General features: G+C 29.9%; 1 protein-coding gene and 2 long non-coding RNA genes across 6 annotated transcripts in view; all 3 read right to left on the bottom strand.

The window, feature by feature from the left end:
* The window catches only part of LOC147812617 (uncharacterized), a 39,599-nt gene that overhangs the window by 8,272 nt on the left and 3,551 nt on the right, over nucleotides 1–27,776 (bottom strand). Inside the window, exons 1-4 of one of the 4 annotated variants that reach the window (XR_015433467.1) lie at nucleotides 26,381–27,254; nucleotides 26,082–26,186; nucleotides 24,613–25,096; nucleotides 22,928–23,043 (exon numbers count right to left, since the gene is read on the bottom strand). This is a non-coding gene — a long non-coding RNA (uncharacterized LOC147812617). Of the gene's footprint in view, nucleotides 1–22,927; nucleotides 23,044–24,612; nucleotides 25,097–26,081; nucleotides 26,187–26,380; nucleotides 27,255–27,776 lie in introns of those variants that run through there. The other 3 variants (XR_015433469.1, XR_015433468.1, XR_015433470.1) reach the window with 3 other exon arrangements.
* LOC147812618 (uncharacterized) lies at nucleotides 996–27,776 on the bottom strand. The gene is made up of 4 exons (XR_015433466.1): nucleotides 27,266–27,776; nucleotides 15,998–16,094; nucleotides 11,456–11,597; nucleotides 996–3,543 (listed from the first exon to the last, which is right to left on the bottom strand). It is a non-coding gene; the product is annotated as an uncharacterized LOC147812618 (long non-coding RNA).
* Nucleotides 7,127–11,015, bottom strand: LOC147812619 (uncharacterized). The gene is made up of 2 exons (XM_087162471.1): nucleotides 10,583–11,015; nucleotides 7,127–8,332 (listed from the first exon to the last, which is right to left on the bottom strand). The coding sequence occupies exons 1-2, from the start codon at nucleotides 10,804–10,806 to the stop codon at nucleotides 8,137–8,139; spliced, it is 420 nt and encodes a 139-aa protein (XP_087018597.1). The 5' UTR covers nucleotides 10,807–11,015; the 3' UTR covers nucleotides 7,127–8,136.

Below are 27,776 nucleotides of genomic sequence, written 5' to 3'. Positions count from 1 at the left end.
TGTTAAAGCTATTTCTAAAATTATAATGCACACTTGAGATTGAATTTATAATTTTTAAATGCCTTTTGAATTAAAAGTATATAAAATTGAGTTTTTTTTCCAATTTTTTTTTTTTTAAATTCATATCAAATTAAATATTTATTTAAATCATCAATAAAATCCCTCCAAACGACATCAAAATATTCTCTGATGGCAGTAAAATGGATAGACAGACTGGCAGTGGGGTATTTATTGAAACACCTCGAGAGAACTACACTCTTCATCAACGAAACCCCGATTTTTGCTCCGTCTTTCGAAGCGAACTAATTGCAATCAACAGGGGACTAGAGAAAATCTTGAGTGAAGGGCACCTTGGAAATACTTGGATACTATCTGACAGCCGTAGTTCAATTCAACACCTCAAAAATTGGGCCCTCATTGGAGATAAAACCAGTTTTTCGATCCTACAAAAAGTAAAGCTCATTTCCCAACAGCATGAGGTCCACTTTCAATGGATTCCGTCCCACGTCGATATCCACGGCAACGAGTTGGCTGACACTCTTGCAAAGAAGGGACTAGACCATCCAGTTCCCTCCACCTCAGAGCTTACATACCTTGAACTTTTTGCAAGGCAAAAGGCCCAGAACAAACAAAAGTGGCTGCTTCCACCTATTCACTACTGGTATAAAGCAGAAAGACCAGGACTCTCTCTATCTCTCCCTGGTGATAGGCAAACCAACACCTGCTTATCCCGACTGGCCAGTGGACACCTAAAAAGTCTCACATTTTCTGCAAATCAAAAAATCTTTCCTCTTTGCCCTAAATGCCAACAAAACCAGGCATCACCTGAGCACATCTTGAACTGTTTAGGGCTGGACTGGAATGACATTCATTCCTCTCCCATTCTGGTTTCGGATTTTCTGAATGTCAACGGATTCATTGATCTGGTCTGACCCCGTCAGACCAGATGGGAATTAGCAACAACAACAACAAATATTTATTTTTTTGCAAATAAATGGAACATGCTATATGTATTTCTTTATTTTGCAGATGCCACGATCATGCTGTGTGCCTGGGTGCCGTTCGAATTACAAAGGAGAAGCATATACAAATATCACTAGTTTCCCAAAAGATTTAGAACGAAGGATGCAATGGGAGAAACTCTGTCATCGAAAAGACTTTCCAGCGACAGATTCTACAGTTATCTGTTTTAAGCACTTTGAAGAACGCTTTATTGAAAGAGAACATAAAGCAGTACGACCAGATGGTTCGATACTTGTTGTACCTCGAAGAGCCCAATTTTAACTTCTGATGCATTTCCCTCTATTTTCCCAAATTTACCTTCTTACTTAACTAAGGAATTGCCCCCAAAACGAAAAGCTCCAAAAGAAAGAATTATTGCTTTTGAAAAAAGAAGGGAAGAAGAATTTATGCAATGGTCTGCTGATGACAAAATTAAAGATTATGAAGATTTTGTGCAAAATTTTGAGAAGAAGCTGCCAGACCAGTGGATTGTGATTCATAAAAAAGATAACATTTTCATAGGTAAACAAGATTTATCTGACTCTCCTACGTTTCTTGTGTCAATATTGATATCCAAGGAACTAAGCATTAAAGTTTGGCACAATAATGTCCAAGTTGATCCCTTAAAACTTAAGTGGTTATTGGGAAACAATTGTAAGTGTCTCTTTTGAACAGCATTTGAGTGTTTATTGAGTCACTTAAATGGATATAAAAATCATTTTGATAATGCTACTAATTTAGCAAATGCTGTTTTTTTTTTAAAGAAGTTTATTGATGACTCAAGCGATGAAACAACAAATGAAAAGGTATCTTTTTTATGCCAGCAGTTAGAACTATCTTCACTAAATGTCCCACGCTATAAACCCGAAATGTTACTATGGGCTTCTAACTTTTATTTCAATTATCTTGCTGCCTATCGTTTTCTGCGAAATTCAGGTAAACTTACTTTGCCGCATCCCTACTATTTGAAGACGCTACTGCAGAACATAGGGAATTTGGAAGCTGGAGTCAAAAGTACCCACATCAAGTACTTGGTATAGAATTAAAGGAGCATAAAAAAACAGTATGCTTACTGATGGATGAAATTTATGTTAATCAGCAGGTAACATATAAAGGAAAAGGAGGCAAATTAGTGGGCTCATCCATAAATAGTGAAAACACTGAAGCTTTTTAATAAGCTCCATATTTTCAAAAAATAAAGACATTGTAGGCTTATTTCCGATGGCCAGACAAACAGCAGATGATTTAAAGCCCATACTTTTGCATGTTTTAAGAGTATTAAAGGAGGCTGGATATAAAGTTTTAGCTGCTATTGGTGACAACAACCGTCTAAATCGAAAAGTTGTGTGGTGGAGCATTGCAACCATCAATACCTAATCCTGGACAGAAGCTCTTTTTATTTTTTGATACAGTTCATATTTTGAAATGCATCCGGAACAACTGGCTTAATCAGCATGATACCAATCAAACTTTTTTTATACCAGCTGACACTGAGTCAAGTGAAGAGAAAGAAAATGTGTATGCAAGTATTTTACACTTAAAAAGTCTATACTACAATGATTCTAATAATTGTATTAAATTAGCTCCAAGTCTAACAAGAAAAGCTCTATTTCCAAATCATCTGGGGAGGCAGAATGTAAACCATGCATTAAGATTGTTTGACGACAAACTAATTGCAGCTTTAGAGGTCTCAAAATCTAAACTTGGACAGGATGTTGAGGGCACTATTCATTTTATTTCTACTATTTCTAAATGGTGGAAGATTGTTAACGTCAAGACACCAGAAAAGGGTAAATTTAAGCGAGATGCTTACTGTGATCCCATATTCAGTACCACAAGTGAAAATTTGTCCTTTTTGTGCAAGTTTTGTGACTGGCTTGAAAAATGGGAATCTCTTCCAGCACCATCGTTTGTTAAGTCGACTTCAAGAAGTGGTAAATTTACAAGAGAAACCTTTTTCGCACTCTTGCATACAACAAGATCGTTAATTTCCATCACAAAATACCTTTTTGAAACTGTACAGCCCCACTATATTCTGCTTGGAAAATTCCAAACGGATAAGTTGGAAGCTAGATTTGGGCAGTACAGACTGATGAGTGGTAGTAACTATCAAGTTTCTGTCACTCAAATTTTAGAGTCTGAACGAAAGTTGAAACTCCTTAGTTTATTGACTTTAAAGTCTGCAAAGATGGGAACATTCAACATCAAATCTTTTATGCAATCTCTAAAAGAGAATGAAGATGAGGAAATTCCTCTTCCTGATTTCTTTTTAGATGTTGTTTTATCCTCTGAGATGATTGATAACAAAAAAGTACTATTGTACATTGGAGGATATATTGCACGGGTGGTTTCAAAATCTTGCAGTGAATGCAAAGAAAAACTCTCCATCGACAAGCATTCAGAATTAGTCATCGAAGCTCCTGATGATATCAAGCAGTATTTGTGTGGGCTTGATCGAGGAGGCTTAATATGGCCTAGCGATTTCATGATGATGCTGTGTGTAACGACTTATAAAATCTTTCAAACATGCATCAATGATCCCTATGAAGAAGAGTTTTTAAAATTTCAGAATCAAAGGTATTTACTCTGTGAATTGGTAAAGGAAAAACTGCAGGACGAAGGCATAGAATTTTCTGGTTCTTGTACTTGTAAAAAATTAAATAGTAATATAATATATGCTTGTATAAAAGTTATGTCCAATATTCTTTTAAATAATTATTCAAAATTAAGGAATGATAAGTTACAAACTAAAAAAGCAAATGCTAGAAAATTAGCTACACTTCACAAATAGTTTATATCATTTATAAATTTTTTCTCTGTTCCTTATTTTGAAACTTAACTGCTGTTTGTCCCAGCAGTACCAAAATTTAATACTTAAATGCTGTTTTAGTCAATGTTTTAAAAAGTGTAAAAAAAAAAGTAAGCCAGCACTTTTATTGATGTAACTCATATAAGTTTTGTTTAATATGTATGTTGTTTAGATAGTTTCCTAAATTTTTTCACCTGATGAGATTTTCCTTTGCCATGAATTTTAAAATTTATTAATTCTACAGTTTATCAGCATTATTGTGAAAAAAAATTTCTAACTTAAGATCCTTATATCACTTAAATTTTAAGAAATGTATCTCATAATTTATTTTTTGAGTAGGAAAAGATAATGTTTTATAAAAAAATATACTTATAAGAATTTGCATGGTGCGTAGCATTTTAAAAAGTGCTTAAAGGTGCTTTTTTTATTTTCTTTATTTAAAAGTGCTTTTATCATTGGATGTTTTTAAAAGTTTATTTTATCATGATCATGTAAAGTTTTTAAAAACTATTTTACATTTTGTTAATGTATATAGTGCGTAAAATTTTTTTTTGAGTGCTTAAAATTACTTAAAATGTGCTTATTTTTTTGTTGAGAGATTTGGCTTTGCACTCTGGAATGTATTATTTTTTTAATTAATTAATTTTATCTTTTAAATAATTCTCTCAGAGAAAAATTTCCCACAATATAGTTTCCTGTACAATGAAATTTAATTTCAAAAATCTGCTTTTTTAGTCTAATGGGGAAATTTTGAAATGGGAGCTTTTATTTCTTAATTTGTAGAATTTTATTTTCATATTTTATTTAGATCATAGTTTATAATTTGTATATATTTTTCATAAATTTGCTTATCTGTGTGTGTATATAAATATAAAATTTGAAAAGAATAAAATAGAAAAGTACGCAAGAGACATACAGCATGTGTCATACAGAATTAAGAAAATAGCCATGAAATATTTATTTCCTTCTTGCGAAATTGGCTTATTATGCTTTAAGGGCTGCATCATAAGAATATTAAATATCGAAGTGCAAAATGTTTGAAATTCACAGTGCCAAAATTTAATACTTAAATGCTGTTTTAGTCAATGTTTTAAAAAGTGTAAAAAAAAAGTAAGCCAGCACTTTTATTGATGTAACTCATAAAAGTTTTGTTTAATATGTATGTTGTTTAGATAGTTTCCTAAATTTTTTCATCTGATGAGTTTTTCCTTTGCCATGAATTTTAAAATTTGTTAATTTTACAGTTTATCAACATTATTGTACAAAAAAAAATGTCTAACTTAAGATCCTTATATGACTTGAATTAGAAGAAATATTTATCTCATAATTTACTTTTTAAGTAGGAAAAGATAATGGTTTGTAAAAAAATATACTAATAAGAGATTGTATTATTTTTTAATTAATTGAAATTTATTTTTTAAATAATTCTTTCAGGGAAAAATTGCCCACAATATAATTTCCTGTACAATGAAATTTAATTTCAAAAATCTGGTTTTTTAGTCTAATCAGGAAATTTTGAAATGGGAGTTTTTATTTTTTTAATTTGTAGAATTTTATTTTCATTTATTGGATCATAGTTTATAATCTGTATGTATTTTTCATAAATTTGCTTATATTTATCTGTGTGTGTAATATAAATATAAAATTTGAAAAGATTAAAATAGATAAGTACTCAAAAGACAAACAGCATGTGTCTGTGAATTAAGAAAATAGTCTAGAAATATTTATTTCCTTCTTGTGAAATTGGTACTTAGTGTAAAAAGTAAAACTGTAATTTTTATGTTTGTCAGTTTTGTTTAGAATCTTATGGTTTATTTATGAGTATTGTATTTTTTAATATAGTAAAAAAGTATCTTTTTTTTTACAGTTTATCAGCATTTTTGTAAATAAAAGTTTTTTCAATCTTTAGTATCTTTGTATGGATTGAATGTTAAGAAATATTTGCTTTATGTGGTTTATTTTTTCAGCAGGAAAAGATTACATTATATATTATTAAAAGGATGCATTATTTTTTAATTTAAATTTATTCTTTAAATAATCATGATGTGGATAAAGAGTAAAGTAATGTAATTTTCTGTTTAAAAATTGATTCATAAAATAATGTAATCTTTTGTTGCATTGTTTAAATTTTTTTTTTAATTCTGTAAGGTAGATTATAAAGAATATAAAATTTTTAATCAACAGATTTAAATTATGAATGGATGACAGTAAAATTAAATATTCGATTGCTTTATTTTCCTAAAAACGATTAATATGTTTTAAGGACTGCATCATAAGAATATTAATAATGAAGTACAAAATGTTTGAAATTTATTTTTCATGAAAAAGATTCATGCAATTTAGAAACAAAAATAGTTATCACTAAATTGTAAATTTAATCAAAATTTCTATAAAACTTTTGGATAATATTAGAAATTTTTTCAAAATATAAATGTTATTCAGGTATATACTTTTTCAATTTTTCCTGATCTAACATTTCCCTGTCGTCAAATATTACATTTTAAAAATTAGCAAAAACCTAGATAATTCTTTTGAACTTCGTTTTTTTTCGAAATTATTCATAAAGAATGTAAAATGAATTTTTTTCAAAAGTTTAAAATGTACTTTGTTTAATTTACAGTCTAAACAACTAAAGAAAATTTGCCATTGAAACTAAAGCAAAACAAAATTATAAAATTTTCTTATTTTACCTTAATATAACAAAATACATACTTAAATATCTAAGTTTTTTTCAAGTAAACATTTTACTTCAGTTAAGTTAGTTACCTTAATTTAAACTATCACTTTAAATTCAGGTCTTTAAAAAAAAAACTTCTGACATACAAGGGAGACCCAAAATTATTAATATGAACGAAAGAAAAAGCAAGACGTTCTCTTCTACCATGTTACCCTCTGTGCGTGACGTCACGATTCCTACTTGAAGGCTTGTTCACCCTATCTAGGAGGCTTTGGGTGAACGCACCCCGGTATTCTCGCATTTTGTTGGGGGGGGGGGTGAACGCACCCACCAAAAGTTATTTCCTTTTTTGCATTTTGTAAATAATTATCACAATAAAAAAAATTTAAAATCATGAAATCCGCAGTGGTAATTGTCCAAAAAAAGATAGAGGACAAAATCACGAGAATAGAACTCTTTAAAAAGGGGTTTCTTTTCAAGATTAGGTTGTTATATCGAAATGTTATCGAATAAAAAATGTAAGATTTAATAACTACAGAGAAATCTATACTAATAACTGCTCAAAAATTCTATAGAATTATTGCCCTAAAAAGCAAATACTCAAATGCCCGATTCAAATTTTCCATACAGTTTGAAATATACAGGGCTCAGCACAACTTAATGCAGAAAAAGTAGTGAAAAAGGTGACTAAAATTTTTAAAAAAGTTACATATAGTGACTACATTAAAAACAATGTAAACATCCTGCAACATCTTAGTCTCTTAATATAACATAAAAAATTGAGCTAGATCAAGTATAACTGTTAAAAAACAATAATAATTATAATCAATTATAATGAAAATAAAAATTCATTCATTACATTACTTAACAGCAACTGAAATTTTTTGTAAAAATGTTCTCAATAAATTCACAAAATTTTTATAACTAAAAAAAATAATAAATTACAAGCTTAACTTAAATTGAGATAATTTTTATTTTTAAACATAACAAAGATTAAATCACTATTAGTAATTAAGTCCTGAATTTTCATGAATTGATGTCATTAATGATATCAGTTATTTTAAGTGAGGAAATGTATCCATTATTTTGAGTTAGCCTTAAAATAACTCTCTATCAGAGCGGACTTCTTTTCTAGAGTTTTTTTAATGGCATCTCCTCTTTTTCTTTCTTCATCTTCTTCCTTCCTTACTTTAGCAAAACCTTGCAGCATTGCTTCTGCTAATTTAACTTCTTCGAAATTTCTGGTAATTTAAATTCTTCTAAAGCTCTCTGTCCGACACAAGTTTTACTTCTTCATTCATCAACCTTTTAACTTTCTTGTTAACATTGGGACAGTCATTCCACATCATCAACAATTTGGCTAGTGGAAGTTTCATTTCATCCATGACTTCTGCTAATGATGAAGATTTAATGAAAAAGAAGGTGGAATACTGTTAGGAAACATAGCTTTAATAGTTGCTACAATGACAGAAAATGATGCTGCAAAATAATTTGATGCAACAATTTTCATTGCCCATATATGTTCAGCAACAGTAGCAGATTCCTTTTCATTATGAAGATAAATGGTACGGAGAGTGTTCGTTCTGCTACTTGCATTTCCTCATTTGTAGATATGTTGTTTAACAAACGCAATTGAAGCGGATTCTTTTTAACGTCCATTTGTTCTTGATGCTTTTTTGTGCCGAGATATTGCTTGAAACCCCTTATTAGAGATATTCACAGTAGATGAACAGAAGATAGAATAATCATCGTGTTTCTTTCCCCATTCTGATATTTCTTTGTCTGTACCATCATCTTTCTTAAGACATATTGGATTAAATGTGCCCATCATTAACAGTTGTAACCTAAAAAAAATGTAATAGTTTACAAACGACAATAAAAACAAACTTAATAAAATTTTGTGTAGGCATGAATAAATTATGAAAGAAAACATATTCAAAGAGAAAAAAACCCACTTATCTCCCACTCTAAAGCAGCTAAAAATTCAGTAATTTTAATTAAATAACCGAAAAATACAGTAGAGAATAAATTAATCTATGCTTTATCAAACCCAAATTACAAGGAACAAGTGAAACACATTTTAAAGTAAGGAAGAAAAAAAAGGGAAAAAATAGATCTCCTAAACTTAAAAAAAAAGGTAGAAAAATAACATTTAAAAGGATAAAAACATTTGCAAGTTTAGACAAGAAAAACAAGTTTAAAAAATACAAGATTCGCATATTTATTTTTTGATAATAATTAAAATCCCCAAATTAACTATTATAAAACAAAACCAATAAGTAAAAAACGCAATATATTCCATACCTAATTATATTGGGGGGGGGGGGACGATAAAAGGAAAACATTAATCTAAATAAAAACATCAATTAAAAATTATCGAACGAAAATGATATCTAAAAAAGGCACTAACATAAACATTAAAACCTAGAACAAGACAAGATATTATAAGATCAACGGAATTAAAAAAAAAAAAAAACTTAATGATAAAATTTATGAAAAAGAATTAATTTATTGAGTACGAAATTTATTTTAAAAAGAAAAAACAAAAACAAAAAACTCAACACAGTGGAATCAGAAAAACAGGATCAAAATTAAGAAAACTGCTATCTGCTTCATAAAATAATCGTCTGCTTATATTAACAAATAATTATATGCTTAAATTAATAAACAATCTTTTCCTTTTATATTTATTTTTCATAAAAAGACTATTTTTAACGAAAGGAGATAACGATTCCACAAAAAAAAAAAAAAAAAAAAAACTTGCTAATGATACCGCATTTCTAAAAAATCAGAATTTACTCGATAAAAAATTATTGTTTTGTTAATCAATGAATATAATTGGTGATTAAAAAACTTCCTGTTCGTAATAAATAACGCATTATCCGAAATAATAAAATAATTCATCATAATAAATCAAGGATAACAAAAACTAAGTAACTCAAGTGGATTTAAAATAAATCTCACATTTCACCTTTAAATTCAATACTCTTAGACAGAAGTTTCAAGTTCCTTAACTCCCGACATTCATTGATATGCGTGTGCAATGCATTTTCCACACCCCCTCGTAAATCTGAGAAAACGAAATCGGCATGCCACTCCTTTAAGTTTGATTGACGGCAGCTTATCAGAAAAACAACAAACACACAGGAGAAAATAAAACATTTATCCCCTCTCTGCCCCCTCTCGATCTAATAATCTTCAAATAAAAAAAAATTATTATTGGAATATTGCTCATTAAATTAAAAAAAAAGTCTTTCAAAGTAGATATTGAAAAATTAAATAAATAGATAAAATACTCTCGATTAGATACTGAGAGCTAAACGCATTAGTATTGCAAACCAGTTTCTGATCGAATTCGCGCTAAAAAAAAGTAAATTAATTCTAAATCTTGGTAGTAATTAGTACATCTTTGATTGAATCAAAAAAGTTTAATTTCTGTAGAACCATACTCAATTTTTTACGTCATTTATTTCGATTTGTATAATTTTTTATATTAATTATCTAATTTAATTTTAATATACCGGCATAATAGCTAAATAAAATTTTCTTTCCGAATTTAAAATATTATTCATTTTTTTCGATTCGCAGAATTATTCTTAAAATTATTTATTAACTTCCTAATCTAAAATATTATTCATTTATTTCAATAATTTCGATTAGCAAAGATTTTCTAATTTAAAAATAAAATTTCTAATTAAAATATTCATTCATTTCGATTTAAAAATAAAACACCTATAATTGCGTATTAATTTTCTAACCTAAAATATCCATTTATTTCGATGGGAAAAAAAACATTCTTTTAATAACGTATTAATTTTCTTATTTAAAATATTCATTTATTTCGTTCAGTTATCTCCATTTAAAAGCGAAATTCGTAGCTGCCGCGATCGTTTAATGAACAAAATCAATTATTGGACGAACTCTTAATTAGTTAAATTTAAATAATTTAGCAGATTCGATTGCAAACTTTATTAAATAATGGCGTCGACAAGTATATAATTAGGAATCAATAATAACATATATTTATATGTTGTATTATATTTATTTTAAACAATGTTATCATTATATTTACATAAATATATAAAAATACATACCTTGTATTAGAAAAACAAGTCCCATGCATCCAGCGTATACTAGAAAATGAAATTCCAATTTCCAGAAAATTCCAAAATCCAAAGCAGAGCAAACGAAAGTAGGTGATGATGAACGAACCAGATGAAGAACGTGACATTTCTAACTGTGACGTCATATAGCATTTGAAACTCCTTACACTGATTTCGCGAATCAGCAATTTTATTGGCGCTTTACCATCACCCATTTGGGTGAGGCACTAGGACAGGACAATAAGGGGGAGAGGAAAGCAAAGTTTTTTATGGGATTGAAAAAGGAAAATTGAGGAACGCAATTAAAAAAAAGTGAGATAAGTGACAAGGGCTTAAAAATAGTAAATAAAAGTTACTATTTTTTAAGATAGTGACTTTTAGTGAGAAAAGTGACTCGCGCCGAGCCCTGAATATATTGGAATATTTAAAATCCAACTGAAAATCAATATCAGTAACTGCCAATAATACAATCGAAACATTACATTGCGTTACGATACCATCGTCGTAAATTGAGCGAGTCAAAAGGTGATTAACTAAAAGTGACTAGCTTTAATTAAGGTTTTGAAAACCCTAAGACAACCTCGATTTAAGGTTTTTATATAGAAGGTTGTTTTCCAAGGTTTTGGATTAGGGTAATGTGCGTAGAATAGAGGAGATTGTCGCAGACCTCGTTTTAAGGTTCGAAGGTTTAATTGTAAACCTCATTACAAACCTTTTTAGGTTTGCATTAAAAGGTTTTTTGCTTACTGGAAATAAACCTTATTTTGCTATCTGGGTAGTATATTCATTTTATTGAATTTTTGTAACATAAATAATTCACTCTTTTAATATGTTATTTCAAAACAAAGCCATAATTCTGCTTACTTTTCCTCTTTCCTACCCTTTCAGGCACAGGAGAGGCTGTGGGTGTGGGTTTTAACTTGTGTTCTTGTTTTATAGATGCCATTAGCTTCTCATATACAGTAAGCTGTCTAGGAGGTGTAGGCGGTAGCTTCCTCTCAGACACCTAGTAAAAGATCAAAAAAATTTCATACCTCAAGCATTATAGTAAAACTAACTTTATATTACAAATTCACAAATAAATCTCAACATAAGAAAAACCTAAGATAGCTAATACAAAAAACATTTTTTTTATAAAAAAATATTGAGATTGCTATTATTTTCATAAGTTAAAAAAAAAGGATTCTTTTTACATAAAAATTTAACATGTATAAAAAATATTTTGCCATATTACAAACGGGACAGATCTCCTATTTGATATAATTATATCTTTCAAAAATAGTGAAATATGGACATATACAGTTGCTATACAGCCCCTGTTCAAATTATTAGACGCACTGAATGATTCTAGTTGAAATCTTAATTATCAGGCGATACCACACAGCTTCATTATTATTACGTGCCTGAAACCAGTTTGCACTAATTTACGTTCGTGCATCAATTGGATAAATTAGACGATATATTAGTATATTATAATAATTAGACCAAATTATTAGATGCAATGTAGCTTTTTAATAATTATATGTTTTGCACTAGTTGCAATACTTTTATATTTACACATACATATAATGGGTTTTAATTCAGAACATTTTTTATATACTTCCTATTTGTATTTATTTTAAATGCATTGCATTACAATGTTAACCAATTGATACACGAATGTAAACAAGTGCAAAAGTGTTTCAGCCACATAAAAACAATAAAGTTGTATAGTATCACCTGATAATTAAGATTTTACATCGAATCTTATAGTGCGTCTAATAATTTTGACCATGGACTGTATACAGTAAAAAAATTTTTACATGTGTCTTCATTGATTGAAAAATTAAGACTTAGACTTAACTTAAACTTTAGATTTTTAATTCCTATTTTGTACTATTTTGACAAAAAAATATTTACAGTAATTTATTATTATCAATTATTAAAGTGCTGTTAAAAGTTGGTACAAAAATCAATAAAAAAAAAGTACCTGCAAATTTATTTTCACCACTAACTGCAAAAAATTATGATTACTACAATACATCTCAAAGCATTTTTTAGCTATACTTCCAAGGATGTTAAAATTTTTTTTGAATAATTATTACATTTCTCTATCAGTTAAATTAATCATCAAATTGACAAATTTCATCCTTAGGTGATTTTGCAAAAAAGTGCCATAAATCAAAAAGTGAATCTTCTATTAGAGTATCTAATGTTCAGTGAAAGTTTCTGACTAGGTGGGGCTATGACCTAGCCATATTTTTTACCACTATATTTTAAGGGCATGGAAAGAATGCAGCAAAATATTGACCTAGGAGACAAGGACAGCGTCTGTATTGGCACTCTTTTCGAGCATATCAGTTGGAGGTCTTAATTTTTTCTTGCAAATCTTTTCTCAATGTTCAAAATGAATTTTATTTTTGGTATGTCACATTTCACAATAAAATTGGTCATATTCATAAATTTGATGAGTGACTGTTCATGAGGTTTCAATCTTATTACAGAAAAAAAATCTTCATAATGCAATAACAGGGTGCGTAGCCAGATTTTTCAACAAAAATAAGCACCTTTTAAGTACTTTTTAAGCACTCAAAAAATATTTTCACTCCCCCCCCCCAAAAAAAAATCATAATTAGGATCTGTGCAGTAATAAAATTGTTTTCTCCTACAGTTTAAAGTTCTTAATTTATAAACAAAAAATCAGTAAAATTCAGAAATATTTTCAAAACCTTTTATATAATCATGATAAAATAACTAGTTTCTGATAAATACTGCAGAGAAAATTGTCTAAACCATGCATTTTTTGTAATTTAGAACAACAGTTGACACAGCAAAGAAAAAATTTCTTTTTAAAAAATAGAAAATTAAGCACTTTTTACAAACCCTGAATAAAAAAAGCACCTTTAAGGGGTTTTAAAAAGCGCTACGCACCCTGATTAAATAGAATTTTGAGTCACATAGATCAATTCATGTATTTTAAAGTTTAGTTAATGAGCATAAGCAAATTCGTTAAAATAATTTTTAGATGCAACCTACTTTAAAACAAAAAGACATGCGCTCCAATTTTCTTACCTAGTATTCAAATAAAACTGATGTTAACCCAGACTTTTTGTTTGACTTGTAATCCAAAGGATACGTTTTTACATTCTTGAACGGGGATTTCGGTATTTTCCAATAACAAGTAAGGGCAATTTCTCTGTCCTAGACGCATTTCCTCCTACTAGGACAGTCAAACGTTCCTTGCTCATTTTACCCTCGGAGCAGTTTTCATCCTTCAACATCATAGTCTTATTTGGAAAACATTTAAAAAATAAACTTCTTTAAACAGCTTTAGCTTCTACATGAAGAGTGCCAAAGACATTGTGTGTGTGTTGCAAAGGAAGGGGCAAGATATCAGATCCTAGGTTTTGTTTCTTGCTTTAAAAGATCCCAAAACAATTGTGTTAAAGGGAGTAAAATTCGAGTAATAGAGAATAATTAATATGAAATTGAAGATAAAAGGGTCGAAACCTCATAAAAAAAAATCGAGTTATAGTAATATTCGAGTTATCGTACTTTGAGTTATAGCGAATTGACTGTATATATATATATATCGCACCCCGGCAAGAAAAGTAACACAAGCCAAAAAACGGCGTTTGAGAAAATGCCATTATCTAAACCTGAAATTATCATTATCTAAACCTCGCACAAAAAGGCAATAAAGAATTTGTACTTGCAGTTTTAACTTCATGATTAAAATTGTTTTAAATTTAAAAAGCTTTTATTACAGCAAAAATAGTAAGTTTTTTTTTTTACCCAGTCACCAGGGGCAGACCCCTATTATCGTTTTCAAATTTTATTATTACTACTAATTAACTAATCACATACATATAAACTATAAAAAACACATATTGAATTCCCAAATACAAATAGCATCCATTTTTAATCAAATACTGTTAAGTATGAATACCTGAACCGATTCCTAAACAAGTGCAGTACGGAACCCGTTATCCGGAAATCAGAAAACCGGAAAACCAAAAAACCGGAACGAAATTCGATAAATTTTCCCGCCATTTTTCAAAATTTTTTTTTTCCCTTATAAGATTTTAGGATTTTTCTTTCTTTCTTGAAAGATGTTTACCTTACCATCATTTTGGAAATAATCATTAGTGTATTACTCCATCGTTTTTTCTTCTTTTTAAGATTATTTCCAAAGAAAAATTTTTTTTTATTTGGGTTTAACAATAAAAAAAAACGGCTTTTTGTAGCGATTCAGAAAACCGGAAAAATCAGTTATCCGGAATAGCAATGGTCCCGATCGTTCCGGATAATCGGTTCCCTACTGTAGTACTATTCAACAAGTAGTTTAATACACAAAATAAAGTCAATTTCTACTTAGGTTAACAAAGAAAAATCTTACTTTAGTTACTTTTTATTAAATAATTATAATTTTTTCCCATATAAAACTAAAATTAATTCATTAAATTTAATTAATGAATTAATATCTGAATAAACTCTATAAAAACATAAAATAGTGTCATTCACAAGTTTAAAAAAATGTATTTTAAATTGAACGGAGGAATAAAAAGTATTTTATTAACGATTGAAAATTTGAACAAGTATATAAATATATATTTCTTGGTGAGGAGCTATTCAAATTATTGGTGTTTGCATGATAATCAATTACTATTTGTAGAAAAAATAAATAAAATGTCCATATTATACAATAGAATATATTTATTTCACACAATATATAAGAAAATGTTGTTTATTCTTAGCTTATTTTTAATACAATTTATAAAAAGTATGATTCTCAAGCACCCCCTGGGTACTGCTCGGGTGTGCCATGTGTAAAGACGGTACTGTGATAGAGCTATTATAAGATTAGACCAAGTAGGCATTTGCTCATCTCTCCTACCCTTGGTAATGAAATTGAATTTTTGTTAAAAACCATAAATAAATAAGTTTCCTTAAAATTAGTTTTGGTATTTCAACATGCAAATCTTGTTTTTAATTTACCATGTACATAAAATTGAAAAGAAAGCAGTGTTTACATTTTTAGGAGCCTTGGATTAAAACAAAAAGATCTTAAAAATCAAAAATATAGAATGAGAAAATCTAGTTTTTTGATAAATCATTTGATGATTATTTAAATTGGGTCGTTTAAAGCAAAATTCTTTCTTTCTAAAAAGCACTAATGTTGTGTACATAAAAATGAAACGATGGTATAAAATTTCTAGAAAAAAAATGTTTGGTAGTTGGTCTTCAGAAATGAAATTTTTTTTAAAAATAGCAAATTTATTGTAAATATCTGAAGAAAAAAGAATTTTTTTTAACAAGGAGCATGAAAGAAATAAAATTAAAAAAAAAAAAAAAACACAAAATCTACCAACAGTTTTGATCAAGCAATAAACAAAAAAAAAGTATAGTGAACAAATAATTATTTACCATTATCACAAGTATCTTCCTAATCTTGCAAGAAATGCAGCTTCAGAAAGGTTCATTGCAGCAGCAATTTCTTGTTTACTTTTTTTTGATACTGCCTCTAGCAAATTCAAAAACCTTAAAAACATAGTTTCAATAGATATAGTATTCAGAAATAAAAAGATAGGGATAATAAAATTCAAATGTCAAACAATTCATATCTTACCCACGCTAGGAGTTTAAAAGTACAAAAACCCTTAAAAGGATGGTAGCTGGCTGGTTTGCAAAAACCCAGCCACGTCAGTTTATATGCAGTGGAAATAAAAGGCAAGTCTTAATAAAACTCGAATGTCGAACAATTTATTCCCTAACCAGGCTATGAGTTGAAAAGTACAAAATAACTTAAGAGGATGGTAGTTGGCTGGGTTCACAACCCAGTCCCTGTGGCTTCCTTTTATATGAAAAGACCTTATTATGTTTGGGGCTAATTGGCTTACAAAAATTAATTTATAATTATTAATATTATTAAAATACAAATTTATGTAAATGAAAAAATTGAAACTTTGAAAATATAACATGACAGGAGTTACAAGAGAAACAAAAAATATAATCAGAAAACTATATTTTATTAATATTTAATCTATTTGCATGTGTAAATGAATGCCTGTCCATTATGTGTCTTTCATAGACTGACAAATCATCCAAACAGCAATATGGCATGCAAAAAATTTGAAGCACAAAGAAAGCCCATTGAGCGAAAACGTCAACATCAAGTGAAAAACGAAATGAAATTTTCCAATTGGTCAGGCGTTATCCATTATTTTATAATTAACTTTAGACAATTTAATTATCCAAATACTTTAAAGATAACATTAACGACATTTATTAGCTTATTACATTATTTGATTAATAAGAAAAGGGAATTTATTATACTACTTTAATATTTAATTATTTATATTTGCTCTATCAGATACCTTCAACATTAACATGAGAGCATGAATAGACAATGTCACCATATAAGTAAGTTATCTCAGACCGTGTGCTTATTTTGTTTATACCAACTCTTTTAAAACGTGTTTCTGTAAAAGTGAATGATTTAAAATCAACACTAATTGAAATTTAAAAAAAAATACTTAGGGCAAAAAAAATATTTAAAGGCAATTCGTTCATTCGTTTAGGAGAAACATGAAAAATTGACATGCTATTATTGACGCCAATGATTGTTAATTAATTTAGGTAATATATGCAGAGTGAAATAAAAGAAATTAACCATGTACCTACTAAAAGACAAAATTAATGAAGTAAAAGTATTCATACGTTTCGAGAAACTATAAAAAATTGACTTACTATTATTAACAACAATGATGCTTAATCACTGTTAATAATGTGTATTAGCTGAAATAAAAAAATAATTTATCAGCTAAATAGTATATTAATATTTTAATGAATTGGAATTTAAAGAAATCTTTTCTTCATCACTACTTATAAATATTTTAAACAGTAAATCAAAGATCAGAAAGAGAAATAGTCATGCTCCTAAGTCCTTATCAAGGTCTCATAAGAATTTTATTTGTTTTTAAAATTCCGGGTTTAGTTGGCTGCTATTAATAAATGTATTTTGCACACAACTCAAATGTTAAAAGGTTATGTAATAAATCCCAAATATACTAATATAGGTATCGAGTATTATATTGACATATTTTCCGATTATTAAAACCTCACCAACACTAAGCAGCTTTGTTGTGACCGTTTATTATAAGGCATGGGATATGTATTTAGGATGATTGACAATGATAGCACTCATATTGATAACTTATAACATAACAATAACTTTATTCACAATACGTACATAGAACACATCAACAATATAACATACTGGAAACCGAAACTGAAGCATACAATGTAAACACAGTTGCAGTTACATCACAACAGCGACACTAGCGCCACTGGAATTACATGGAAGATCCCAACAGTCTCCCCCACTTAATTAGAATTGAAATAACAGTTAATTGAAAACATTAGCTACTTAAAAATTGAATATGTTTGAAAAATACACTTAATTGAAAATACTTAACACAGATTTGAAATATGCTTATGACATTACGAAGTCCCTAAAACGTGTAGGTAATTGTCTCTTTCTTTTTGGTTTTGTCACAACGTCCTGTTTGGAATTTGTTGGAAGTTCTGGAATACTAGGCTGAGTAGGTGAGGAGATCTTAGATGGTCTAGGTATGTCAAAAGACTGGGTTGGCCCAAAAGTCACACACTTTTTTTTCTCTGGAATTAATGTTGATCTTAATTGGTTTATGTGTCTCTTTAATTGCCGACCTGAGTCTAGTAAAATCAAATAATGACGTGTACCATACTTTTTCACGACTTTGCCAAACTGCCATACGTTATGGTTATTTATGAACAACCTCACCTGGACTCTCTCCCCCACTGAAAAAGATCTTACAGGAGTACTGGAAACTGTTGATGGTGTTGGATGATAAGGAAAGATTGAGTTTAAACGTATGCGGATTTTTCTATGTAAGTATAATTGAGCAGGTGACTGTCCACAAGCTAGAGGTGTTGCTCTATAACGGAATAATATGTTTTGAACTTTACTTGGGATTGAGGATTTTTCAAGAAAGAAGCTTTTAACTTTTGCTTTAAGGTTTGGACGTTTCGCTCTGCAAGACCATTGGTGGCAGGATGTCCTGGAGCGATGAGTTTTTGAAATATTCCTCGATTAGAACAATAAGAATGGAATTCTTCACTTTGAAATATTGAAGCATTATTAGATACAATAACCTGTGGATAGCCATGAAAAGAACAAATTTTTTCTATCAAAAGGATAGTTTTTGAACTAGTTGGGGCATCTTTAATGACTTCGACTTCTGCCCATTTGGACTTAGCATCAACACACACCAAAAAATAGTAATTTTCAAATGGACCTGCATAATCTATATGAATTCTGTCCCAGTTATCTGCTGGAGATTCCCACGGATGAACAGATACCTTTGGAGGATTAGACTTTGTCAATGCGCAGCCTTCACATCCTTTGACTAAATTTTCAATGTCACGATCTATGGCAGGCCAATAAACATACTGTCTTGCCAGTTGCTTCATTTTAGTTATTCCTAGATGAGTTTCGTGAAGTTCCTTTAGTATGTTTGAACGTAAGCTTTTTGGAATAACTACTCTTTCTCTTCGAAAAAGTATGCCATCAAACAATGTAAATTCTGAATCTTCAGAGTTGTTGTTCAGCCTTTCAATTATTTCGCTGAGTTCTGGATCTTTCTTTGTTTCAGACTGGATTGTTAAAGATGTTATTTTTTCACTTGAAATCTGGAAAATGTTTTCGGCACATATTTGATTTGCTTCTTCCCCTATAAATTTATCGACTGAGTTTTCGGGTTTTTGAATTGGAGCTCTAGACAGGCAATCGACATTTTCATTTTCAGATCCCTTTTTGAATTGCACTGAGTAATCAAAACTTGATAAGTAGGAAGCATAGCGAAGTAATCGTGCTGAAGTCATACGTGGTAGTGCCTTATGAGAATGAAAAATTCTTGTTAGTGGCTCATTGTCAGTAATAAGTTTGAAATGTTTACCAAATAAGTAATTGAAGAATTGTGTAACACCAAAAATAATAGCTAAAGCCTCTCGATCTAATTGGCTATAGTTTTGTTCGGAGTTGGTAAGTGAACGAGATGCGTAAGCAATAGGTCTTTCTACACCTTGTTTAGAGTGACTCAATACTGCTGCAATTCCCGTAGGGCTGGCATCTGTGGTCAGGACAATTGGTAAACTAGGATCAAAAGGAACAAGAACTCTATCACTGGTAAGTTCATTTTTCAGTTTCAGGAATGCCGATTCACAACTTGCAGTCCATAACCAAGGCTGGTTTTTTCTTAGCAACCGTCGAAGTGGGTATGATATAGTTGAAAAATTTGGCATAAAACGGGAGTAGTAAGTTACAAGTCCCAAAAATCGTTTGATTTCTTCAATATTTGATGGTCTTGGCATTTCTTGAACAGCTTGAATTTTTGTTGGCGATTTACTTATCTTATTATATTCAATAACATGTCCGAGATATTCGATTTTCTCTTGAAAGAAGGAACACTTTTGTTTATTTATGTGCAGATCATAGTCAGAAAGTCTTTGTAAGCAAGCTTCTAAATTTTCAGTACATTCTTGAAGTGTTTCACCATGTATAATAATATCGTCAAAGTAAGATTCTGTTTTTGGTAACCCTTTGAGAATTTGAGAAAGAATGCGATTGAATTCTGATGGTGCTGTCTTGTTTCCAAAACTAAGCCTATGCATGCGATACGTACCACGATGTGTTGAAATGGTCTGTATCATGCTACTATCTTCATCAACTTTTAAATGTAGGTAGGCTTTAAATAAATCAAGTTTACAAAAATATCTTGAATTTCGAAGACTATGAAGCACATCATCTATCCTTCTTACTGGATGATTTGATTGAATTAATCGTTCATTGACTCCACATTTGTAATCAACACATAATCGAACTCCACCGTTTGGTTTTGGAATGACAACCAATGGTGACCCCCAATCACTCGCAGGCACTAAGGATATTATTCCATCTGCCTCAAGAGAGTCCAATTCTTTATTGACGCGGTCCCGGAGAGCATAAGGAACGTCACGCTCCCTAGTAAAAATGGCTTTTGCTCCATCCCTAAGTTGAAGTGATACTTGAAAATGAGGGACGCAACCAACTCGTTCTTCAAAGAGGGGTGAAAATTTTTCCAAAAGTGAATTGAGAGGGTTGATTTGATACACTGGTGATTTATGAATTGAAGTGTTTGATATATTAGCATCTATTTGTAAAAGTTCGATTTCTAAGGCTCGAATCCATTGACGGCCTAGAATAGCTGCACATCCAGCTGGAACAATATGAAGTTCACCTGTAATGTTTTTGTTTTGAAATGCAACATTTACATGCACTTTCCCCTTGGGTTGAATAATATCTCCAGAATAAGTACGAAAAGCAATGTTTGATTTTTCCAAGGGCACATTTAAATTTAAACGTTCAAAATCAGTTTCTGAAAGTAGGGAAAACTTTGCTCCAGAATCTACTTCGAAGTGTTGTAGCTTCCCATTGAGGTATACAGAGACGATATATTTGTCAGAGTCATGGCAAACTTCAAATAAATCTATAACTTTATAGCATGGTGAAGAGCTGTGAATAGAGTTGACACCAAATGTAATATTTTGATCATGTACTTCAGTTGAAACAGCATGAAGAGAAGGTCTGGGACTGGAATTCATTGACTTTCGTGGCATCTTAATTAAAGTTGAAATGCAGACTTTACTAACATGACCTATTTTTTTTGCATGAATCACATTTTAGTTTAGTTTTATTAATTCGACAATCTTTGACTTGGTGATTATTTCTGCCACATCTGATGCATAGATTTTCAATACCAAGGGCTCTATAATCTGGTTTCTGGCGTTGAGAACTAGATCGTGAACTGGAACGATTTCTATGACGTGCTGAGAAATTTGAAACTTTATTATTGTCACTTAAAGCGTAAGAAGTAGAGCGTGGAGAACCTTTTTGAGTGAGTTCTTTACTTTCGATTTTGGACGCCTCCAGAGCAATCGCCTTTGACAAGACATCATCGAAAGTTATTAAATCTGATTGTAGCACCTGTTCGCGCAACCAGTCATCACGCAATCCTCGAATGAACTGAGCCCGGAGAAAAACATCTGCAATTGTTACTGATTTATCACAGTCACATTTCACAGAAAATTCGCATTCAACTATATCACGTTGCAAAGCAGCTACAAATTCTGAAATTGATTCATGTTCTTTTTGATATATATTTAAAAAATAATGTTGGGAAACAACTACATTTTTTCTAGGAATTAGCATTTGCTTGAAAGCTTTCACAAGATTATCATGTGATAATTGTTTGACTGGTTTCTCTGGTCCAAGAAAAGCTGCCAAATTATTATAGTGTGATGAACCAATAGATACACATAGAAGTTGAGCAATTTTATCTTTATCAATAACACCCTTCATAGAACAATAATTTTCAAATCGTTCTAAATAGCATGAAAATTTTTCACGTTTTGAATCATAATTTTCAAAAGGATGCACATTAACAAGATTTACTGATGAATCAATAGACTGTTCTTTTGAAAAATGTTTTTCGATTTGTGCTATCATTGCTTGTTGTTGCTGATTAAATGCAGCAATAAATGTTTGGAATTGTTCAGCATTCATTATTTATATATTGAAAGTTTGAAAAAATAGTTGAAAATTTAAATTAATTACAGTACCTGAATTCAATTACTTGAAACATTTCCGTTTTGAAATTTCATCCATTTTGAAGTTTCGTTTTTGAACGATCTTGAAATTCTATTGATTATTTCTTCTTATTTTTCTCCTCGTCGCCAAAACTGTTGTGACCGTTTATTATAAGGCATGGGATATGTATTTAGGATGATTGACAATGATAGCACTCATATTGATAACTTATAACATAACAATAACTTTATTCACAATACGTACATAGAACACATCAACAATATAACATACTGGAAACCGAAACTGAAACATACAATGTAAACACAGTTGCAGTTACATCACAACCGCGCCACTAGCGCCACTGGAATTACATGGAAGATCCCAACAGTTATAAACAACCATGGAATATCCCAACAGTTATAATATCAATATTGTGGAAATAAGTCTTTCACTCACGGCCCCTCGAAAGGGTTATATACAAAATTTTGACTATAATCAGCTGGTAGCTAATAGTGTTTTTCGAATTCTTTTGCCAAGAAAAATGAAAAAAGTCACAATTTAAAAGGCAGATTTATAATTAACTTTAAGAGCACGGTAGACAACGTCAACAAAAATTTGTTACAAAGCTCAGTCCATAACAGAAATTCATAACAAAAAGATTTAACAAATATTATGACAATATGTGATACCTCAGTCTTGGGGATATAGAATTCAGGGCAATAGCTATTTCTTTGCATTTCTCATAACTAGTAGATGGTAACTACCAGTGTACATTCAATGTTTGATAACACGGAGATACTTTAACCTGAAAAATAAATGCATTTATATTACCATTTTGGAAACATACATACAAGGTGTTAAAATCACTTTTAAAACATAATTAAGGAATCATTGGCACATAATTAAGAAATCATTGGCATTTGAAAAAAAAAATAGTAATAACATCTCATAAAGAGTCACAAATTAATTTTCAGGGGAGGAAAAAAAAAAACAGTTTCGAACTCTCACCCACTACATAGCTGATATCAGAAAGAGCAAAGGAGGGATTGAAATTATAAAAACAGCTTATTTTTTCATTTAGATTGGAATGTGTTACGAACTGCCTTAAGTTTTAGCCCAAAAATAGTTGTAGATGATTTTAATTACTTGTTTGTCTTTACATCCTTTGAAAAATCCCTTCAAAATTTGATCTGAACTAAACCCCTCTCCCAAAAACAAATAAATAACACACAAGGTTGGATTTATATATAAGCAGAATAGGTTGCAGCTTAGAGCCCCAAATATCTTTTTTCTTTCTTTTTGCATTGCTCAGAGTTGCTCAAAATAAATTCAATAGCCAAGTAACATTAGCAAATACTATTAATTTTATCTTCAATAATCATGGATAAAAAAATGATATTCTGATAATTAGTTTAGAGATTGCAAGTGATTTTAGTGACACTAGTTTTGAAATTTTTGAAACAATGACTAAAAAAGAATTTCATGAACAGATTAAGCATTGGTTTGATGAAGAAAATTGCTGTTGACGCAAAACAGTGACTTGGTAAGTGTTATAGAAACTCTTCACCTGAGAAATCAACTATTATTGAATAATACACTGCATTTATACATGGTCACTTATGATGCTGAACGCTCTGGCAGTCGTTAAATCAGCATTGTTCTAGAAAATATAAAAAAAGTTTCACAAAATATATTTCTTAAAATTTTATTTTTGTATCCTGTAAAAAACGATAAATTCATATTTTTGTGCTGATTTTTTAATATATTTTTAAATTTTTCACAAATTATGTCTAAATTTACACAAAATAGGTACCTCTAAAAAAAACTAGACAGACCCCTGATATTTTAAGCTAACATGACTAAATATGCGTGCTGCCCTTCATTAATCTACTTGCTGTGTGAGTGGCCCTTCACTCAAAAAGGTTGTGCACGCCTACATATAAAGCATCAACATCGTAAAGGGAGCATATAAAATATTGGTTAAGACATGACTCTCAGGATGCATAATTTTTTAGTGCAGTAAATAAACAGCGCCAACAGATTTATAGAGATAAAATTAAAACCGAAGATTAAACATATTGGTAAAACCCCATGAGATGCCACTGTGAGCCCAAGTAATAAGCAGAGATCTTACAGACCCGGAAGTGTCAACATACAAATTCATATTTGAAATTAAATAATTGTTTTTTGTTAAACAGATGTCATTGATGGGTTGATGTTCTGAACTCTTGAAAAACCACTGAACCCCGCGATACTAATGGATGAACCTACTGATTAATGAATTTGAACACACATATACATAGAGCAAATATTCCTTTTCTCCTTTATTCTTAGATGAAGGAGAAAATTAGCATAATACTAAGTATCAAATTACTTTGTAACTTTTCCTTAATGTAGATGTTTGACTAGTTCTAATTAGAAGCCTCGATTGTTTAAATATAATTCTTCTCGGGTTGAAATCCCCAGTTTTGTCTACCAATAGATAAAATAATATAAATTAAAAGCCTTGATTGTTTAATTAAAAGCTTTGATAGTTTAATTAATAGCCTTGATAGTTCTAAGTAAAAGCCTAAATTGTTTAAATATAATTCTATTTTGGTTTGAAATTCTCTCTTTTGTCTACCAATAGATAAAATAATGCAAATGTGAATATTAATAGGTAGATAAAGAAGATGAAATTTTATATCTTAAATAGAACTCCCGATTATAATATAAAGAGACCCAGAAGGATGGAAGTCCTAAAGATCCACAATTTCCAAAGTATAGCAGAATCACTGATCTTATATATTTAGTAAACTGAATGATATGAAAGGGGAAAGTAACTCAACTTTTACATAAAATTCAAATACCATTTTTTGCTGAAAGTATGCATAAAAAATTAAGTAACAAAATATGAAAATAAAAAAAAAGATTAAGCACATAGCCGAGCTTAAAAAAATTTATTATTAATCCAGTACTTAGATCATAATTTTAATTACAAATTGTCAGGATTAGAATTAATCATGGAATACAGGTATAAAGAATTATGATAAGCAATAATTATGATCAGAGTAAACATTATTTTATTCTCTGTGGCAGAATTTTTTGGGCATTCTGCGACAAACCTCTCTAGCGCTAATATCTTTCAGCAAGATACTTTTAATAATAACTAATGCATATGTTATTAATGAGATTTAAAGTAACAGGAATGTTGTATTCACAAAGAAAAACCTATTAGGGTATAATAAAATTGTACTGTCCCATAGCGTGGGGGTTTAGGAAATAACACTCTTATATTTAACAAGCACTATTTATTAATTTTTTACAACATTTAGAATACAGAAGATGCGTTTCAACGCAACACTAACAGGTGAGGAAAACTAAACTGAAACTTTTAGAGGGAAAGTCCCAATTCGATTAGGCGTGATAGTATGTAAACATAGCCTCGAACGGCTAAATTCACGACAAAACTTTTATGTATTTTTTAAAAAATTAATATGTAATATTTTTTATATTCTAATATCTCGGCAATATTGTCCCATTTTGTAAAAGAAATAACACATAATTATTTCTTTTTTGGCATTTTGTAAATCATCATCACATAAAAAAATAATTAAAAATCATAAAATCAGTAAAAGAAAAGAAAACCAAAATTAAAAAATCACACGTATTCTTCCCCTCTGATAGGGAAAAAAAAATCTTTCAAAAATTTCTGCAGAAAGAAAATTTTTTGTTTCAACGTTCTTTATTTTTCATTTTTCTCAAATAAGAATCGAAAAATTACGAACAATTCTTTCCCCTCCGATGTGCGAAAAAGGCATCTTTTAAGTATAATTTTAAAGAAAGAGAACCAAAATTTTTTACTTTCTAAAGAAAAATTCTTCCTGCAAGAACTCTGTAACGTTTCTGTGACAATGTCGCTGTGATTCTGCCACAATTCTTTTCTAACAGAAATAGTGTATTTTAAAACTAGAAAAGAATAGTACTATAAGTTTGGCAAATAGAAAAACAGTGCAATGTCCTTAGAAATACCATTTATGTGTAATATTAACTGGATAATTTACCCAAATGCTATAGATATTTCTAGGATAAAAAAAATTATTTGAAGTTTTAACCACATTTTTAGTATCTATAATTGAAAAATGCTGTTAAAAGTTTCTTACATTCCACCACTAGATGGTCCCTGCAGCTGATGGGCAAATCTATTTGGAACAGGTAATGATACATCTTTGTTTTTCTCATTCAGTGTTTTCACTACAGCGCAAGAATCTCGCATATTTTTTTCTTTTCTCGCATTAAAAAATTATTACCGAGAGAAATGAACGCATTCTATAAATCAAATTTGAAAATTCGCGAATTTCTCGCATTTTGGAAAAAGCTTCGAATTACGCCATTTAGAATAAAATCCTTTTTCTTCCTGGATCTTTCATTATTTCCAACATTTGCCCTGTTATCTAGCTTCCCTATTTACCAGTATTGTTCAGAACCTTTTCGAACATTAGAACACAACCACGGGATCCCTTTCATAACACATTTTTCTGCAACTACGTGTTTATAATATGCGTAATATACGTAAGGTTTCTTCATGTAAGATATTCAAATTTTTTATGTGCTAATGTTAGATGGACAAATACCTTGTAAAGGCAAAATCTTCTATGATGATGCACCAAAAATATTCAATGCTTTAAAAAATAGAAGACGTTAAAAAAGTATTATAATTAGAAATGATTTTTATTTTCGAGAGTTTTTGTGTTTTTTTAGTTTTTAGAAATCTCACTTAACTTTTTGAAACCCCACGCTGTTTTTGAGAAAGGGTGAGAAATTCTCACCCATTTTTTTTCTATGATGAAAACACTGTCATTGTTAAAAATTAAGAAATAAAACATTATTAATTGTAAAAATTTTGTTTAAAAATAGATATATATTGTAGTTAACAAAAGTAAAAGCTAATTTGATGTACATATCTATATTACAATAAATAAAAAGGGGGGGGGGGAAAGCTGGAGAGTTCAAAACTTGTATAAAAGGATTTAGAAATGAGTACCAACTTTTTATCTTTATTATCAATCAACTTGGAAAGCATAGAGCGACGTTTATTCTTTCTGCCAGCAAGTATCTGTCCATAACCAGCATACGTCCTTAATTGATTTGGGCGAATATTATATAGCCGTCTATTAAACTTTATCATTTCAAACTCGTCAAAACTAACTTATATAAAAAAATCACAAAACAGATCAGTTTAGTTATTATAGTTTATGTATTATGAAAGTATTACGAACTGTGTGTTGAGTATTGAGTATAGTAAAGTGCGGCGTGTTCTCTGCTTTCGCTTATAGCACTGCGTTTCAATAGGTAAGGCTTAATTTAGCCTATCAAGATTTATTTGAACAGCAATATTTTGAAACTAGTTATATTATTTACTAGCATGATTCACTGCAAGTTTACAAGGCTAATGGAAAGTTTTACAGGGAAATAAACATGATATTAAATAAATAAACATTCAAACAAATGTAATACAATTAAAAAATATCATTCAGCTTCTTGTTTGCAATGTTCCCA

Source organism: Parasteatoda tepidariorum, chromosome 4, assembly GCF_982258835.1.
Source record: "Parasteatoda tepidariorum strain Cologne lab strain chromosome 4, Ptep-v5.0, whole genome shotgun sequence".
In the NCBI taxonomy this organism is placed as follows: Eukaryota; Metazoa; Arthropoda; class Arachnida; order Araneae; family Theridiidae; genus Parasteatoda; species Parasteatoda tepidariorum.
Note: the sequence above shows the minus strand (reverse complement) of the source record. Positions and strands in the feature narration are given on the sequence as shown.